The sequence below is a fragment of the Alligator mississippiensis genome, chromosome 1, assembly GCF_030867095.1.
Source record: "Alligator mississippiensis isolate rAllMis1 chromosome 1, rAllMis1, whole genome shotgun sequence".
NCBI lineage: Eukaryota > Metazoa > Chordata > Crocodylia > Alligatoridae > Alligator > Alligator mississippiensis.
In genome coordinates, this window is record NC_081824.1 from 169,932,170 (window position 1) to 169,951,473 (window position 19,304).

The following is a 19,304-nucleotide window of genomic DNA, read 5'->3' on the forward strand; positions in this document are numbered from 1 at the left end:
TGGTCTTTGCCTTTCAGCCTCTTGATGTGGTGGAAGAAACCAATTTTCTGAAAGAGCACGTATTTTGGAGAGGGGCGTGGGGATTCTCCCCAGAGCCTCTGGGAAGAAAAGAAGAGGACAGAAGAGGGAGCAAGCCACAGGTTGGGCAACCACCTCCATTTCTCCAGGGCTGGCTCTGCAGAAGCTGCTGAGCCCATGCTTATTTGATGACTGCTCAACATTTCCATATGGTGGCCCAGCTGGGGAAGAGGGCAGCATGATGGAGGAGAAGGGATGTTGAGCCTCCCTGGCAAATGGCATTGCAAAGAAGGGCAGAAAAGGGAGACAAACAGAACGGAAAAGGCTGAGACATACTCAGCCCAGACCATCATCTTGCCAAACTGTCCACTGCTCCACAAATCACTGGGCTTCTCCCAGATACTAAGCCACTGTGCATCCTAAGTGCGCAGCTCACCAAGTAGCTGGCAGAAGAGGAAGGGCCTGAAGACAACAGTCAGGAGGACTATAGCAAGCAACCTGGTACAATGAAGAGGGGAACACCACTCTGGGGAGTCTAACCTGCCTTTATTTCAAGCTTGGACCACAGAGAGGCTCACCTGCTGTCCCAGGAGCATCAGGTAGCCCTGATCATGTGCCTGCCCGCCCTGCTCCGCATAGAAGCTGGTCCTATCCAGGATGACACCACAGCGCTGCCCTGCCCCAACTTCTTTCTGGAGAGATCGGTCCTTGTAGAGCATCAGAATGGTGGCCTGACAAGGGCTGAACACTGCAAAAGGCAAGACCATATCAGGAATGGGCTCCAGCCACCAACACTTCTCTGCCTTCCCATGGGAGTGCAGGTGGGTTCTAACTCACCCTACAGGTCACCCTGCAGCTTGTCTACACCCCACACCCATTCAGACTGCAGCTTCTACACAAAGAGGGAAGGTCCCACTTGTTAACCGTGGACAGGGAGCACATCAGGTGGTCTGGCAGCAATAAGCTGCAGTCTCAGTATGCTCAATGATAGTTTTCTGATGTTGGGTCTCACTTATGAGCCCCCCAAATCAGTATAGATCCCTGACAAGGGTCTGAGAGCAGGAGAAATGCTGCATGGCTGAGGATAAGACACTGACATCACCCCCTACCTCTAGGGCCCAAATTCACTCCAGTTATCACCAGCCATTCTAAAGCGACATTAAACTCTACATAAAGTAGCAGTGACATCTAGAGGCCTACTACAACAATGCCAGGTTTCTCTCAAGACAAATTGAGTGCCTTGGGTAAAAATGTTAAAAAGCTAATTAAAATTACTTAAGAACAAAGCCTACCCACCCCAGCCCACAAAATCAGGGTTCTCTGAACCATTTTTACTATACCAGCACTCACATACCTGTCCTGATTGTCAGCAATAGGCTTGGTGCACATTTTCAACAGAAACAGAGGCAACATCTAACACAATGTTTTACTTTACAGGGTAGCATCAACCCTTAACTCTCAGCTCAACCACCACTACAGAGCTACCCTGGGCAGGCACATGATCTACTTTGCATGTTTGGTCTCAGGTGGAGTTCAGAGACAGTAGATCAGTGATCCTAACCAGGGTGCAGGGGGTACCCTTGGGTGCCACCAGATCCTTTGAAGTGTATTGCGAAGTGATGAAATAAGTGAGGTGTGAGAAAACAAGCCTATAAATTAAGCAAATATATACAGGCTCAGGCTTGTTCCTGCTTGGACAATCCCCCAGCTCCCCTGCCTAGCCCCTATACAGGAAGGTAAGCACTCAAATATGTTTTTGAAACTGGGTGCCACATAGTTCATAAAAGTTATGCAGGGGCACTTCAAGTCTAAAAAAGTTGAGAATCACTACAGTAGGTATGTCCAGAGTGGGCTGATTTAAATCACAAATTTTAACTGCTGCTGGGCACTGCTGGCAGTGAAGAGCTGCAAGGTACCTGGGCTCCAGGCTGTTGTGGGGGGTGGGGAGAGAGAGGCTAACTAGCCCATGACAGCTCCCCAAAACTGCCTATGTGGCCTGCAGGCCCAAATAATTTCCCACCCCTGCTTAATACTGTTAGGGAATGGTACATTTTTTATTTACTAGATCATTTATTTTCCCCCGATGTTTGTCAAGCTGGTTTTGGACAAAAAATGAAATTAAATTAGGAAGATAGAAAGCAAACCCAGTACTTCTACGTAACTAATTAACAACAACATTAAAAGTGGTATGCATATAAGAAAAAAGTTTTACTGAAATGTTTTAGACAAAGGATGCTTTAACTTTATTTAGGGAATTAACCAATTGTTTCTAGTCACCACGTCCTCCAGGATTTTAGAACAGGCAAGTCAGCCTCTCAACTCTAGGTTTTTGTATTGATAGGCTGGAAGGAAAAAACAAAACATGCCTTCCTGCTTTTTCAAGCATTTTAGCAACTTTAAAGGAGCTAGTCCTTGAACTGGACAAAACTGAACAGAATGAAATGAAAAAGAAACAAGTTATTTTTACATCTGTAGAAATGGCTGCAGCTGCCAGAAGCTGGTTTCTCGCTTCAGCAAACCAGAGGTGCAGGTGCTCTGGTTGCAGTGACTTTCCATAGTAGTAAGGGGGACTGACTTTGCTAAAACATCACCAACAACTATGCTCTGCTTGGATACTTTTTTTAAAATCTAAGTGACTTCGCAGATAATGTCAAGCTTAGGCCCTCACACAGGTTGCCTTAATTTCAAACTTAATCTTAAAATAGGTCTAGTTCAACAAGAAAAATGCATTTTAATTAAAACGTCATTGGTTTTCACCCACCCCATGTACGAGCCTGTGTTCTATAAACTGCATTTCTCCAGCATACCAGATGGCCTATTCTTCCTTGTAGGGGGAGGATGCTTAGCAAATCCCAAGGAGACCATGCATCAGATACCCACTCTAACACTGTGCCGGCACTCTGGACAGTACCTGGTGTGGCAGAATACCACCTCTGTCTCTCCCCAAAAACTCTATGTGACAATTTGGTTAACATGGTCATTGCAGAGGTCAGACTCCTCTGCCCCCTCTCTCAGGTGACCCTGAGTTATAACCTGAGCTGGATACATTCCTGAGGGAGGGGGGAAACCTGCTCCCTCTGCCTACATGACTGGCATCACGTACCTGGGTGATGGGCTTATGCTCCCTATTGTTCTAAGCCAGGGGTGGGCAAAATGCAGCCCGGGGGCTGGATGCGGCCCCCACCAGGCCATTCTATCCAGCCCGTGGGGCCCCTAAAAAATTTAGAAAATTAGTATTTATCTGCCCCTGCCTGCCTGTCATGCGGCCCTCGATGGTTTGCCAAAACTCAGTAAGTGGCCCTCCACCCAAAATAATTGCCCGCTCCTGTTCCAAGTAATGCCAACCTGACTGGGAGGGGGCTAGAGACCCTGCCAGTCTACCAGGCAACCAGTGATGCATTTCAAATTGGCTGGCTAGTAGCCAACAGGTGCTGGCCTCTACTGGACCAGGTAAATGAGGTTGTAAGGTCTATGCAAGTTAAGGATTGCCCAGGAGGAGGGGCAGCAGCCACGATAAAAACTTAGAGAGAAGCTGGACCATCTGAAACTTGCTCTCTCTTGAAACTCATGATCAATGAACTGCCTGCCTCCAAAGGGAATCTCCACCTGCCTTTGGATGATACTCGTGAGTAAGCTACCTGAGATCTAATTAGATATATAGCTCGCAGTAACTCAGATGCGTGATCAAAGGCTACCCAGCCACCTTGTTTGCTCTATGAGATTTCTCTGACATTGTTCTACCCTGTCCCCTATTCCAAACCTACTCCTTGTAAGCAATAAAGATCTCCTTTGTACCTAGCGTGGGAGACTTATTGGGAGTGGGTCAATTATGCTTTGGGGTCCCCCTGGTTCTGCTGACTAAGGGAGACCACTACTTGTGCGTCAGACTGAGGGAAGCACCCCAAGTTCTTAAAGTGGGTTGAGTACCCTCAAGGGCTACTAGGCCTGTATTTCCCATGGGGCACAGAGCCAGGATCACTCCAGACCCTGGGTGGTGGCAGTGTCACCCCCAGGCTAGCAGGTGTGCTCCAGGAAGGGGTTTAGCCAGACATGAGGTGCCCCCAGGGAGGCCCTCAGAGCCTGGAAGGTGGTTGGGCATAGTGAGGCGAGTGGCTCAGCGCAGGAGCACCCACCCTCTACTGGCCCGCCACACCTGGGCTCTTACCATATCTGCCATCTGGCCCCAGTGTGTAGGCATATTTTGGTGCATCATTTGTCACAGGCACACCGTCCCTCTGCAGCTGAGCCAGTGAATGCACATCCAGCTGTGCAGCGGACCCCTCCAGCTGTTCTGTCTGCTGGCTCCTAGCTTTCTTCTACATGGGAGCAAAAGCAAGAATTAAACCCGAGCACCACTTTTTAATTCACCACTGTTCCCTCTAAGTTGCGCAGCATGTGCAGTCATGCAGGTGTGCTCATGCCATGTTGTTAGGCGCACGCAGTGCAGCTTAGAGGAAACGCTGCAGGGCACTCTAGGAGTGCCTGAGCCCTGAGGTCACTGGTTGTGGCCTCAGACCATGGCAGCCATTCACTTTCCTTCCTTTACAGTAATATACTCAGTCAAAGCTGGGCTGCCTCAAGAAGCAACTGATGCTGGGCTGCTGTTAAACCAGGCACTTAGTGTTCAGTGCAGCTGCACTGCACTAAGCCACCTCTAGCGGAGAAATCACAAAGGGCCAGCTAATGTGCGTTTTTTCTCTATAGAGAGAGAAGCACTTCAGTTATAGCTTGGGAGGCTGAGGACTTTGATTTATCCACTACAAGGCCAGTAGAGGGGTGGGATGGGAAGGGAAGAATGCAAGACTCCCACATATGCCATGCATCCTGGAAAGACTCTGCTTTCACCACAGAGCATCTGTTAGGTTGTTTTGATCTAGTCAACCCTTCTGGGCACAGAGTACACTGTCCTGACAGCTTCCAGAACACATCCTGTAGGAAGTGGCATGAAAAGTTACAGGACAAACTGCTCTCAGTAGGTACATATCTCAGGTTGGAGTCAACCCCCTGAGTAGAGCACCAACCAAGGATTTTGAAGGAAGGCAAGAGGTGGCGCAGGGCACTAACAATGGGAGTCCTGACAGGCCCCATTTTGATCTGCAGGGAGTACTGGATATAAGCCATACCAATGGAAACAGGTGGGAGGCCAGATCCTGTCTCTTACCTCAGCATCTTCCTGGGCTAGCTTGTTCACAATTTCCCAGTCTAGTTGGATCCCCTTTTCTTCAAGCATCAAACCAATCAGGTCCAAGGGGAACCCCAGGTTTCCATAGATAGACCATGCCACCTCCACTGCAGAGACAGAAATGAGACTGAGTTCTGGATGGCCATGGACAGAACATACAACAGCATCACAGAAGTAATCTTTCATCACCTCTGACAGTCTGTATGTATATCCCATCAGCAATGCTTCCTAACTAGAGGCAGTGCTGCCAGACAGCATGGAGAATTCCATCCTTCACTCCTAGGACTTTACACATGCACAGAGACATCCATAATTATGACAGGCAGTTTGCTCCCATGAGGAAAATAACACAGCATGTCTCGTTGGGGGCAGAGTTCAAGACAGTGCATATTGGAAGGAAAGCCCCAGCCATGACAAAGCAGGGCACTGCAAATGCAGGAAGATCTTCTCAGGCTTCAGGATCACGGGGTGTGCCATTCTGTCTGGCACTAGCATGTGCTAAGCCACACTGCCAAACAGCGAGCAGGTGTGGAGGACTTTGTTCAAGTCTGCCTTGTCCAGGAAGGGATTAAGCCTCCCTATCACCCACTACATGGGGAAGGGGCTAGCTGCTGTGTCTCTGGGTCAATAATGACCCAGTCAAAAGACCAAGCCACCCTCCATCCCTGGCAGGCCCCTGCTTCTGTCCCTCCTCTGTAGTGAGTAGCACTGGAGAGGAACTCACCTGGAAAGAGCTTGGAGGGCCCCATCTGCTGCAGGGTCCTTTCTATGATACGCCGGCCCTGCTGGAGGGAGGAAAGGAAGGCCACCTCATTCTCATTGATGATGGTTGCAATCTGGTGGAAGAGCAGCAGCAGGGTCATGATATGCTTCACAGGGAAGTGCTTCAAAGCTGTTCCTGTTTTTACCAGGGTAATTTCAGAAGTGGAATGGCCAGTTCTGAAGCACTTTGAAAGCCAAGTACACCTGCACCCTCATTTCTGGAGTGCAATAAAGGTACTTGGAACACTTCATACGTTACTACTGTGCACGCCTTCAGTGACATTCCCTTGGGGTGAGGGATGAGGTACACAGTTACATTTGTCCTCCAGAAGCCTGCCTGCCCTGTGACATGTTGACTAATCTGTGCTGGGAGCAGGCTGAGTGAGTGTCTACCAAGGGAGCTACATTTGCAGAGGCAGGGACCACCTTTGTGCATCTGTACAGGACTCTGCATAAAAGTGTTCTGGCTCAGGGCTATGGCTGCTGAGGGCTACAAATACCACTAGAGACCTCCTGCACCTCTGCTAGAAAAAACTAATCAGATACCTGCTGAGAGAGACCAGAGGGCATGCTTAGCGACACTGTAAGTAGGACATCCACTCTTGCAAGTGAATGAGAAATCTGGATAAGGTGCCCCAAAGGTGCTGCTGGTTTTAGATTGAAAGATGCTGGTTGAGCTGGGCAGGGAGAAACTTGTAAAACAGCTGCTCCAAATACCTAGTTCTGCTTTGCTATACAAGTATGGGAAGTAGGAGAGGCAAAGGATGTACTGGCAAGGGAACCCAAGCTCTGTGCTCCCAGACCTTTACCTCAGTCCAGGTGGTACACAAGCTGCCTTGGCTTCATCAGGGACCCACTAGTCAATCCCAGTATAAGAAAACCCCACCCTACAAAAGCCATGCTCAATTGCCACTGAAGGGTCTGCACCATGCACATAGTCCCTGACTATGCCTATGGTACCTGCATACAGTCCTAGCTTGTCTGAGCTCAACCACATTCCTTTGGAAGCTCAGCCATGATAGAGGAGCAAACTCATCCTAAGGCAACACTTTGATACCCTGTTTTCTCGTATACAATATGCACTTTTTTCTCTTGCATAAAACATTCTTCCTTTTCCTAAAAACCAGCGGCTGGAAAGTGCAATGTGCATTATATGTCAAAAATACAATAAGAGCAGTTTCTGTTGCTTACTAGGTAAAAGCAAACAGAAAATTGGCATGACTCAAGGGGCAGAACAATGAGCAGGCTCTGTTCCCTAGCTGCTGCTATTTGGTTACTTACTGCAAGGAAAGATCTTTTCTTCTTCATTCAGCATTTAAAAACAAGGTGTGTATTTCATTCTGGGGCATGTTGTATGCAAGAAATTAAGGTAACCCACACAAACACCCCTCAAGAAGGCGACTTTGCACACCACAGTTCCCAGGACTGGTCACCACTTCTTCCCAGCAGAATCCATGCTCTCACCTGATCCTCATTCTTTCTCAGCTCTGGATATGTATCTCCCTGGAGAGGCAATTTTGCAAAGCATTAGGATGCAATATCAGCACAAGAACCTTTCTTCCCCACATCCTCTGGGGTTGCAGACCAGCCTGAGTCTCATTCTTGCCCTTTCATCAACCCTCTTCACCTTGCGAGGGTCCCATCGTAGGATCAGGCCTATTCTTGTTCACCACCTCTCCTGGAAGTTATAATTAAATACTGCATGCACATTCACTTCCCCCACTTTCATTGGAGAACCTCAAATGACCTTACAAAGCATTAAAGCTGCTAGTCCTCTCACTATAAGAGGAAACTGAGTCAGAGAGAGGGGAAACAACTTTGTTCAAGATTGGAACGGGTCAAGAGCAGATTCGGGAACAACATCCAGTATTTTGACATCCCAGAGTCATCACTTTGCCGCTTGCCTCTCTGACAGAGCTGTACTATAATTCATTCTATTATTAAATATGTCACAAACTCCCCTGTGAGTTGAGGTGACAGACAGGCATAAAGGAAGTGTTCCTGTGATGCCTGAAGATCAGGTAGCACAGAGGTAGGACTCTAAGAATAGTCATAAGGTATGCTCAGAGCTGGATTCATAGCTACTATCTCATGGCCAACTGCTCTCCCATTTACTGTTGTAGGGATCTCTCATGTCCTCTCCCACCCCATTTACCATGGCATGGCAGCTCTGTGGCAACCCCAACAACTTGATTATGTAGAAAAGGGCCCTGAGGAAAACATTTGATGGGTTTGCAATTTCTTTTGATAGGTTTTTAGCAACTGGAAATAAAAGGAAGGAGATCCAGCATCGCTGGAGCAGACTGCTCTGAACAGACCAAAGCTTGCTAGCCACTGTGCCAGAGTGCACATTATGCTGTAGCCCTTTCCTCGTCTTATGTTCACACTTGGGCTAAATGCATTGTTTAGCCCAATGAACCCTTGACCCTGTGCTAAATAAGGGCATGACGTGGCTCTGGGATAAGCAGAGCACAATGTCAAAGATCTCCCAGTTCTTGGGGCTTTCACTTCAGATACAAGTGCCTGACAAGAGTAGCTGCCCTAGTGTCAGGGAAGAAATATCTGAAGGCTCATCCAGACAGCTTGGCTTAGGAGCAGATCTATCCCTCCCACCTAGGGAAGACCTTCCTGCTTACCAGAATTCCCACCACAGCAGGAACCAAACTGGCCAGGAGCCCAGGTGGAGCATGTAGGACTTCAGAGCAAAATCGGACAGCTCTTCGCAGGATCCGGCGCAATACTACCCTGAGGGAAGGGGAGAATTGCTCAGTACCCCAAGCCAGCTCTCTTCCCATCTGACTCCCTTAATGCCCAACCGCCATCTCCCCTTCAAATACCCACGTTCCTCTCCCTCTCAGTCACATGAAAGCTCTCCTTACTCCTTCACACCTCTCCAACGATGATCTGCAGGGGTGGCCCAGCAGGTAATCAAGGCCAAACCCATCCTACTCTGTGCCCTTTGTTTCTCTCTCTCCATACCCTTGCTTCTTTCTCACTCCACCCACTTTGCTCCTATCCCAACTTCTTGACTCAGGCTGTGACTGCCTTTCCCCCTTGCCCCTGCCCACAAGCTCTACTCATGTTCCTACCCTTCCTCTCCTTGTGAGTTCCCTTTCCTTGTAACCCTGCTTCCTTACTCGGCTCCAGACATGCCTGGGTACACGCCGTCAGCAATGCACACGGAGAGGGTGCGCACATGATCTGCAACCACACGGTAGGCCATGTTCACACATCTGACATCAGCCTCCCCAATCAGGCCCTGGTACCCAGGCCCTCCACAGCCCTGAGAGATCAAAAAGGGAGATATTTCAGCAGAGACAACCAGATCTGAAGAGAAAGTTTGCATGGTGATGTTTCTGGCTGTACACTGGATGATATAGCTCTAGGAAAGTGTTTCTCTGGGCTGGTTCCAGCCTGTGGCAAGCTCCTTTCACCAAGCATGCTTCTAATCCCCTTACACTTGCTTCACACTGCCTTGTATGCCAGCTGATTCTCATGAAAGCCCTTCCAGTGCACAAGTGTACAGAAGTAATGTGGGTCAGAGGATATATCAAAAGTGAGGACCTGACCACTGGAAGCAATTAAAATCCCAGGGCACTTGTAACATGCAGCAAAAATGCCAGTGTTCTGGTAATGTCCCAACCTGAGAACTCCTTCCCAGCTGTTCATTACCCTGCTGCGATTCAAGCTGGATGCATGCCCAGGTCTAAGCTGTTGTGCTGCACTGCTAGTTTAGGGCGGGCAATTATTTTGGGCAGAGGGCCACTTACTGAGTTTTGGCAAACCATCGGGGGCTGCATGACAGGCAGCCCAGGGCAGATAAATATTAATTTTCTAAATTTTTCAGGGCCCCACAGGCCGGATACAATAGCCTGGCAGGCTGCATCTGGCCTCCAGGCCACATTTTGCCCACCCCTGTGCTACGTGTTATCTGAGAGCTGTTGTATCCCACCTGAAGAGTGCTGGGTAAGCAGTGTCTATACCAGTGGTTCACATCATCTTCAGTCATGGCACCCCTCCACCATTTTTCTGAATGAGGCAAGACCCTTGGTTGAGAAACACCAATGGCACTGCCTCAACTGTCCTCAGTGCTTGTCAACTGGGTGGGGCTGTCTCTAGGTAAAACTGACCTAGGAAGGGCTGCAACATGCATACTCCCTCCTCCTGCATTAAGGCTCTATAATCTGGAAGCAGGACAAGTGGAACTTTCCTGTGCACCTCCGAGTTGGCGGGAGATGGAGCCCTAATGCAGTGAGAGTGTCTCACAGCCTTACAGGTGGGGCAGCTTTACCTGTGTTGCAACACCTTTGAGGTGGTCTTGCAGTAGCCTGGTTGAGAACCGAAGCTCTGCATGTTAGAGAGTCTGATGTGCTTTTGGCTCAGCTGTGACTCTGGGAGGGGACGACAGATCCTTACCTTGTGGATGGCGTCCAGGATGGGGGTGAAGAGATCCGTGTCATAGTTGGAGTGCTTGCCCTGCAAGATTGTCACCAGCCGCTCTAGGCCCATCCCTGTGTCCACATGATGCTGAGGCAACGGACGCAGACTCCCACTGGCCTCTCTAGCAATGCACCAGCCCCCGCCCAAAGAACAAAACAAAGAGAAGCATAAGTGAGCTCTGGATCAAGTGCCAGAGCAAGCAGCTCAGCTGGTGAGTTGAGAAAGGGGCCTTCAGACGGGGATGGAAGCAGCAGTGGGGCAAGCAAGAAGTGGGCAGCAGCAGTTCAGGGAAGAGAGGAAACCACAGAAGCAGGACTGACTAGGACAGGAGCAATGTAAAAGGGGATACAGGGCCCAGGGCAGAGATAGATGTAGCAGGGACAAAGGAACATGTGATGTGAATGGACAACAGGAGCTTGGAGGAAGAACAGATGTTTTAAAAACTCCTGCCTACCCATGTACTACTGCCATCAGGAAAAGAACAGGACCTCTGATGAAGTCAGTAGGTCTGACAGGTGCTCAGATTATAGAGTGCGGTTCTGAGCCATCCCTGGTGACCCTGCTACCCAGTACCTGTCATACTGCATGAAAACCAGGTTCCAGATCTCCACCACATCAGGGTTGTCTTGGTTCACCAATGCTGCTGCATTCCTCCCACCACCTATGTGGTCATAGTGGATCTCCGTGCAGGGACCACAGGGGCCTGTATCCCCCATCTCCCAGAAGTTCTCTTTCAGCGGGAAAGGAAGCACGTGGCTGGGACATACCCTGAAAAGGAAGGCAGTGAATTTCACCAGGCTGGACCTTTCCACTGGATGCCTGTGCTACAAACCTCCATGGAGCAGGCAGAGGAGCTGGAGAGGTGAGTTCTCTCCAACTGCACTGATGCACTTGAATTGCCTCCATTCCTGCTTAACCAGGAGAGCAGTCACCATCACTGGAGCATATTCTGAGAGAATGAACATCTGAAAGAGCTCTAAATGGGGCCAGAGAGCTCAAGAGACCTAGGATTGAGAGTGTTGGGTTCCAGGAACACACATTACCCTGGCATCCATGCACTTCCCACCTGAAACAAAAGTTCCTGCTGACATGTTTCATCCCTGTCCTGGAGAGACCACCAGTAGGTTTGAGATAATAACTCAGTCACAGAATCATAGAAAATTAGTATCGAAAGGGACCTCAGGAGGCCATCTAGTCCAAACTCCTGCTCAAAGCAGGACTACCCCCAAATATATTGTTCCATCCATGATTTTGTCTAGCCAGGTCTTAAAAACCTCTGAGGATGGAGATTCTACAACCTCTCTAAGTAATCTGTTCCAGTGCTTTACTACCCTCCTATTGAGAAAGATTTTCCTAATATTTAACCTCAACTCCCTTGCTGCAACTTGAGACCATTGCTCCTTGTTCTGTTATCTGTCATCACTGAGAACAGTTTAGCTCCATCCTCTTTGGAACCACCATTCAGGCAGTGGAAGGTTGCTATTAAAAAACTTCTTCCATCTTCTTTCTTCCAGATTAAATAAGTCCAGCTCCCTCAGCCTCTCCTCGTAAGTTATGTGCCCTAGCCCCTAACCATTTTTGTTGCCCTCTGCTGGACTCTCTCCAATTTGTCCACATCTTTTCTATAGTACAGGGTCCAAAACTAGACACAGCATTCCATCTGCTCAGTCCTGAGCCTCTTAGCAGACAGAAAATAAAATACCCTTGTCTGAGATGAGAGCATTGTATGATCATCTCCCCTGAAACCAGGACTGAGAATGCCAGCCTCATTTCACCTAGGCCAGGAAACTTTCAGCTTTCACACTAACTCAGAGCAACCCAGAGATGAGATGCTGCTAGGCTGTAGGGCCATTTGTGGAATTCATGACAATCTAAGCAAAGTGGCAACCAAGTACATAAAAGAAAGTGAAAACAATGACAGTGTTTTTACCTGCACATTTGCATCATATCAGCAAAAGAGAAGTCCCAAGCCATGCTTACCCCAGGCTCAGCCAAATGTCTCTGCTCTCCTCATCGGCACTCAGTCCCAGTGAGGAGTCCCCTCCAAAATAGGTGACATAGAGACGGTCCTTAGGGATCTCATAGATCTTTGTCAAAAGTTCCCAGGCCATGCTGCAAGCCTCCTCCTGAACAAGGTAAGGAAACAAAGGGAAGCATAGCTATTTGGGAGCACAGAGGAGTGAGTAATGTGAAAATAAGGAAGAGAGCAGGGGCAGGCAAAATTCAGCCCAGCAGACCATTCTATCCGGCCCATGGGCCCCCTAAAATTTAGAAAATTGGTATTTATCTGCTCCTGGCTGCCTGTTAAAGATGACAGGAGACAAGGGCAGTAGGACCCAGGGGGAGCCAGCAGGACACAGTAGCAAGGCCAGCCGTCCCACCCCCAACCTCCTCCCACCCCTAACAGGAAGCCTCTGTCTGCCACAGCTTTCACTGCTTCCCTGCATGCTGCTGGCTGCTTCAGCACCATGTGGACCCCAGCTTCATCACTGGACTGCAGGAGCATTGGGCCTGTGCCGGTGTAAGTGGGACGGGGTAGGGGTGTGTACATACGTGTATGTGTTCACACATGTTCCTGCAATGAGGGACAGGGAGAGACAGACAGAGAGAGCAATGAGGGAGGGAAAGAGAGAGAGAGAGTGTATGTGTGTGTGTGCGCATGCGTGTGCGCGCATGCAAGTGCAATGAGGGAGGGAGGCAGAAATTATGCGTGTGGAATAAGGGAGGGATAGACAGAGTGTGTGTGAGGGAGGGAGGGTGTGTGTTCATAGGGTAAGTCCCACATGCACACCACACCATACACATGCACCCCCCCCCCTTGCACTGCCATATGCACAGGCCCCCATACCCACCCACACCCCACATATCCACACACCAACAGCCCCTCCCTCACAAACCTATAGCCGCCCCTCCATGCCCCCTCCCCAATATAGAAGAGTAAGACTTCATTTTAAGCTATTGTGCAATCTCCTCTATGTACACTACACAAACACATGTAAATCAGGACAAAATTAAAAAAAAAAAAATCAAATTAATGAATGTTGTAGATGTTCGATTTTTAGAATATGGTATTCTGTTTTTTGGTATTTTTCTGGTTCTGAGATGGCAAAACTCCTTGCTGAAAGGAGTATTTCTGGTGGCAAAGGTCAAGGGTTGGGGGGCAGGACTTCCGATCACAAGCTGGCAACCAGGGTCGGGGCTACCCATGCGGCCATCAACAACTTGCCTAAACTTGGTAAGCGGCCCTCTGCCCTAAATAATTGCCCGCCTCTAGTATATAGGAAAAAGAAATGATATGCTGCAGAAACTGTCACACTTATTGTATGCCTTTGTCAAAGATTATCCAGCCTTCTGACCACTACCCTATGCTCCTTATCCACATGGGCATGAATGACACAGCTCGGAGCAATCCCAGCCGGGTCATGAGAGACTACAGGACTCTGGGAGTCGGGTTAGGGGGCTGGGGCGCAAGTGGTCTTTTCCTCGCTCCTCCCAGTTGTGGGTCACAGGCTGAGGAGGGAGAGATGGATCAAGGTAGTCAACCGAAGACTGTGGCGCTGATGTCATCGTGAAGGCTTTGGCTTCCATGACCACAGTACACTCTTTGCTGAGAGAGGCAGTGGTCTGCTGGGGAGAGACGGCCTCCACCTCACTCTATTGGGGAGGAGGCTCTTCTCAGCCAGACTGGTTGACCTGCTCGACTGGGCTTTAAACTAAGCCCGCTGGGGGATGGGTGAAAAACCGCCAATGCAAGCCCACTAGGCAACTACTGCATAACCAGCAGGTTAGGGCACCCTAGAGAATCCATACCTACCCTAGCCCTGGAACGGTGTCTGCCTAGGAGTGCCAAGAAGCCTAGGGCTTCCAGTGGGACACTTACATGCCAAGAGCTCGGGGAACAAACAGGAGGAACTGGTCTTCCTGCTAAGTAAGAAAGACTACAATCTTATAGGGATAACGGAGACCTGGTGGGACTCCACCTATGACTGGGCCACAGGTATAGATGGCTAGATCCTGTACAGGAGATAAAAGAGGTGGGGTTGTACCTCTCTATGTCAAGGATAGCTATATGTCCCTGCAAATTGACACGGGCACCCAGGGAGGATGACTGGAGTCCCTCCAGGTTAAAATACATGGGGAATGCAGCACAGGGGACACCATAGTAGGAGTCTACTACAGACCTCCTGACCAGAAACAAAAGCAGGACCAGGAATTCGCCAGGGAACTAGCTTAGGCTGCACGCTCTCAGTGCATGGTTGTCATGGGAGACTTTAACTACCTGGACATCTCATGGGAAGAGCACTTGGCCAAATCCGATCGGTCTCAAAGCTTCCTCACATGCGTGGACGAGCTCTACCTGACTCAAGAAGTCAATGGACCGGCAAGCGGTAAAGGGCTACTGGACCTTGTACTGGCCAAAGGGGATGACCTAGTCAATGATCTAAGAATCAATGGAAAGCTGGGTGATAGTGACCACAAGCTGATCACCTTCACTATCCATCACAAAGCTGACAAGTCAGTCAGCAATGCTGAAGTCCTTGACTTCAGGAAAGCTGACTTTGACAAGTTCAGAAGGCACGTTGTCGAGGCCCTAAGGGACCACGACTTGACAGGAGGAGGAGTCCATGAGGAGTGGCTGCTCCTCAAGGGAGTGATCCTGACAGCACAAGGGTTGTCCATCCCATCTTGGAGGAAAGATAGCAAAAGGGAACAGAAACCCCCCTGGCTTGACAGGGAACTTGAGGGCCTCCTACACCTAAAAAGAGAGACTTAGAAAGGATGGAAGGCTGGAATCACCACCAAGGAGGAGTACTCAGCACTGGTCTGTACCTCCAGGGATGGCTGAAACCGAATTTCATCTGGCTTCACATATCAAGGATAATAAAAAGTCCTTTTTCAGATATGTAGGGAGTTGGAAAAAAAGCAAGGGCAACACTGGACCCCTGCTGAACCAAATGGGACAGCTGATAACCGACACCCAGAAAAAAGCCAACCTGCTTAATGGATACTTTGCATCAGTCTTTCATCTGCCCAAAGGGACTGCCTAGCATGATGCGGGATGGCTAGGGGGAGGGCATATTTTTATACCCAGCATTAGACCTTGTAAAAGATCACCTCGAGAGGCTGGACATCTTCAAGTCAGCTGGCCCTGACAGATTACACCCTAGAGTACTCAAGGAGCTAGCTGGTGTCATAGCCCAAACACTGGCAAAAATATTCAAAAAAAACTGTGGCGCTCAGGTGAAGTACCTGAAGACTGGAAAAAGGCCAACATGGTACCCATCTTCAAGAAAGGGTGGAAAGTAGATCCCGGGAATTACAGGCCAATCAGCTTGACCTCAATCCCTGGTAAGATTCTGGAGAAAATTATCAAAGAGACCCTTCTTGATAAGCTGGCTGAAGGCAACATCCTGAGGGACAGCTAGCAGGGATTTGTAGCGAGTAGGTCTTACCTGACCAATCTTATCTCCTTCTATGACCAGGTGACATATCACCTGGACAAGAGAGAATAGATTGACATCATATATCTGGACTTTAAAAAAGTCTTCAATTTGGTGTCCCATGATCTCATGGAAAAGTTGGCCAACTGTGGCCTTGGCTACACCACAGCCCGATGGCTGGGAAATTGGCTCTGAGGTCAGACCCAGAAAGTAGCAGTTGATGGTAGCAAATCATTATGGCGCTCTGTGACCAGAGGCATCCCCCAAGGCTCTGTCCTTGGACTGGTTCTCTTTAACATCTTTATCAATGATGTGGATATTGGCATCAGAAGCGCACTGGCCAAGTTTACTGATGACACTAAACTTTGGGGCATAGTGTCCACATCTGAGGACAGGCTGGTGATCCAGGCTGACTTGGATAAGGTTAGTAAGTGGGCGGATACAAACCTGATGACGTTCAATACCAAAAAACGCAAGGTACTTCACCATGGGGAAAAAACCCACTGCAGCACGCTTATAGGCTCGGCAGTGCTATGCTCGCTAGCACCATGGCTGAAAGAGACTTGGGGGTCATGATTGACCACAAGATGAACATAAGCCACCAATGCGATGTCGCAGCTGGTAAAGCAAACAAAACTCTGGCTTGCATCTATAGATGCTTCTCAAATAAATCTCAGGATGTCATCTTCCCGCTGTACTCAGTCTTGGTGAGGCCGCAGCTGGAGTACTGCATCCAATTCTGGGCTCCACAATTCAAGAAGGATGTGGATAAGCTTGAGAGAGTCCAGAGGAGAGCCACACACATGATCAGAGGGCAAGAGAATAGGCCTTATGAAGAGAGGCTGAGAGCCACTGGACTCTTCAGCCTGGAGAAGCGCAGGCTCAGGGGGAACCCGGGGGCTGCTTATAAGTGTATAAGGGGTGTACATCAGGATCTGGGAGAACATCTGTTCACCAGAGCACCCCAAGGAAAAACAAGGACCAACAGTCATAAACTCCTCCAAGACTGTTTTAGGCTGGACATAAGGAAAAAATTTCTTTACTGTCCAAGCCCCCAAGGCCTGGAATAGACTCCCTTCAGAAGTGGTGCAGGCACCTACTCTGGACTCATTCAAGAAACGTTTGGATGCTTATCTTGCTGGGATCCTTTGACCCTAGCTGACTTCCTGCCCCTGGGGCAGGGGGCTGGACTTCATGATCTTCAAGGTCCCTTCCAGCCCTAACATTTATGAAATCTATGAAAGATAGCATATCACACAGCATGAAGGCAGCAAGGCAAGCAAGACAGGCCTTCAGACATCTGTGGAAAACTATCAGCTTCCTAAATGTGACCTAGCAGTGCCTACACCCACTAAGTCAATTGGAGAATCAGTGAGAGTGACTCCCTATTCAATGGGGAGTTTACTGACTAGAGGCACTAGAGCTCAGTTCAAGCCTTCATTTTCCCTTTTTGAACTGAGTGCCTACCCTGCTGGAACCCTTTTCTTATCCAGGGGACAGGTACAGGACAGACCTACCTTCCCCCACACAGTTCATTTGGTCCCACACAGCCTGCAAAACAAGCAACCAAAGGAGGGGGACAGTGGGACAGCTGCTAGGATGGTTTCTGAAGTGTGGATACCTGTTCACCAGGCACCTGAAACCAGTCACCATTACCTTCAGGAAGTCACAGGACCAGAGAGTTGGACTAGATGACGCTTGAGGTGTCTTCTAACTCCCTGCACAGTAGCAGGAAAGAGCTCTGTATAGATAGCATGCCACCCAGTGCTCCCATCGGAGATACATTGTTAAAGCCACAGGTTCACCAAATTTTCCTAGCGTTGCTTGTACTTCTATACAAGGATCACTCCATGCCTCCTATCTGGTGTAACCCAACACCCATCCTTCCCCCCTCCACTCCCCACAAACTGCTCCCCTTTTCTACGTAAGAGTTAACAGAATATTTAATACGTCAGTAGTCTTTTTATACACACACACACACACACACAGTTAGGCAGCTGGTGAAGGTGTTATCATTTTAGACCACCCGCATACGCTCAGCACATTCCCTGGTTAGACACCCATTTTAGCCATGTAGCTCACAACAAAGAATGTAGCCTGTGTTGTGAGAAACATGCAGTCATCAAAGCAGCCAAGAGACTGTATCCGGTACAGTTATGTTTCTGGAGCCATAAGATGCACCTGACACTTTGCAGAGACCCCCTGTCCCTGAGGATTTTACGCTCTAGTGTAGGAGTGGGTAATTATTTTGGCTGGAGGGCTGCTTAGTGAGTTCTGGTGAGCCGTTGAGAGCCACACATGTAAAATTAATGGTGAAGATATCATTTTAACAAACCATAGAAAAAAACCCAAATCACATGCTTAAAAAAAACAACGAACATTATGGAATATTTTAATTTTATTTCAAAGAATAAATTTTGTCCTGATTTGTTTGGGGTTTTTTTTAGCAGTGTACATAGATGTGATTGTGTAATAGCTCAAAATAAAGTGTCTTTCTCAAGGGAACCAAAACCAGTCAGCAGGAAACTAGGCCAAGGGAGGATGCCCCCACCCTCACCAGAGCCCTGCCATCACCCAGCCATCCCCCAAATCACAAGGGAGTTCCTGCCTCAGCATGCACACTGGCACACCCTTTAGGAGCTACTTGAGCCTCAAACCCGCTTGCCTGCCCCTCACTCCTTTCCATCCACACTGGCTCTCTCACAAAGCCTGGGGAAGCCCAGCAGCCCCCTCCAACCCACCCCAACTCCCTGCTAGAGCCATGCAGGCTGCACCCCCACAGCCTGGTGGTTCCCCTTCCCCCAGGAGGAGCCCCAGCATGCTGGGAGCAGCCTCACTTGGGTGGACAGGAAGGAGCTGTGCTGGCTGCAGCCAAGAGGCAGATGGCTGGGCTGGCTTGCAGTGCTGCATGGGGCAAGGGAAGAGGTGGGGACAGAACCAGAAGGCACTGGGTTACCTTTGCCACACGGTCCTGGCACCCAACGGGGTTCCTGCCAGCTCCATGTTGCAGGCAGGCAGGGCACCGCCAGCCCAGCCTGAGCAGGGGTGCCGGGGCCTGACAGTGAGGCAGAGCCAGGCGGGTTGGTGGGCAGGGTTGCTTCGACCTAGCAACATGTGGTGCCACCAGAGGCCGGAGCTGGAGCTGCTACCCACCCACAGACTGGACAGAGTCAATTGGTGGGCTAGATACAGCCCCACAAACCATATTTTGCCTACCTCTGGCTTTAGCATCTCACCTTGAAGTAATCCCCGAAAGACCAGCTCCCCAACATCTCAAAGAAGGTGTGATGGTAAGTGTCTCTGCCCACATCCTCCAGGTCATTATGCTTCCCACCAGCACGCACACACTTCTGGCTGTTCACCACACGCTGGTACTGGGCCAGCTCACTCCGGGGATCTGCCGTGCCCAGGAAGATGGGCTTGAACTAGAACAGCAATGTAAAAGTGTAAACATTTTCAGA

The 19,304-nt window shown here is 49.3% G+C and overlaps 1 protein-coding gene across 1 annotated transcript in view; it reads right to left on the reverse strand.

The window, feature by feature from the left end:
• Positions 1-19,304, reverse strand: part of AARS2 (alanyl-tRNA synthetase 2, mitochondrial) — a 31,836-nt gene that overhangs the window by 10,931 nt on the left and 1,601 nt on the right. The window contains exons 2-12 of the mRNA XM_006271917.3: positions 19,080-19,268; positions 12,383-12,528; positions 10,976-11,170; positions 10,379-10,523; positions 9,100-9,245; positions 8,599-8,707; positions 7,427-7,465; positions 5,925-6,036; positions 5,180-5,307; positions 4,184-4,334; positions 597-766 (exon numbers count right to left, since the gene is read on the reverse strand). Of these exons, the coding sequence (XP_006271979.1) occupies positions 597-766; positions 4,184-4,334; positions 5,180-5,307; positions 5,925-6,036; positions 7,427-7,465; positions 8,599-8,707; positions 9,100-9,245; positions 10,379-10,523; positions 10,976-11,170; positions 12,383-12,528; positions 19,080-19,268 (1,530 nt within the window). The remainder of the gene's footprint in view (positions 1-596; positions 767-4,183; positions 4,335-5,179; positions 5,308-5,924; positions 6,037-7,426; positions 7,466-8,598; positions 8,708-9,099; positions 9,246-10,378; positions 10,524-10,975; positions 11,171-12,382; positions 12,529-19,079; positions 19,269-19,304) is intronic.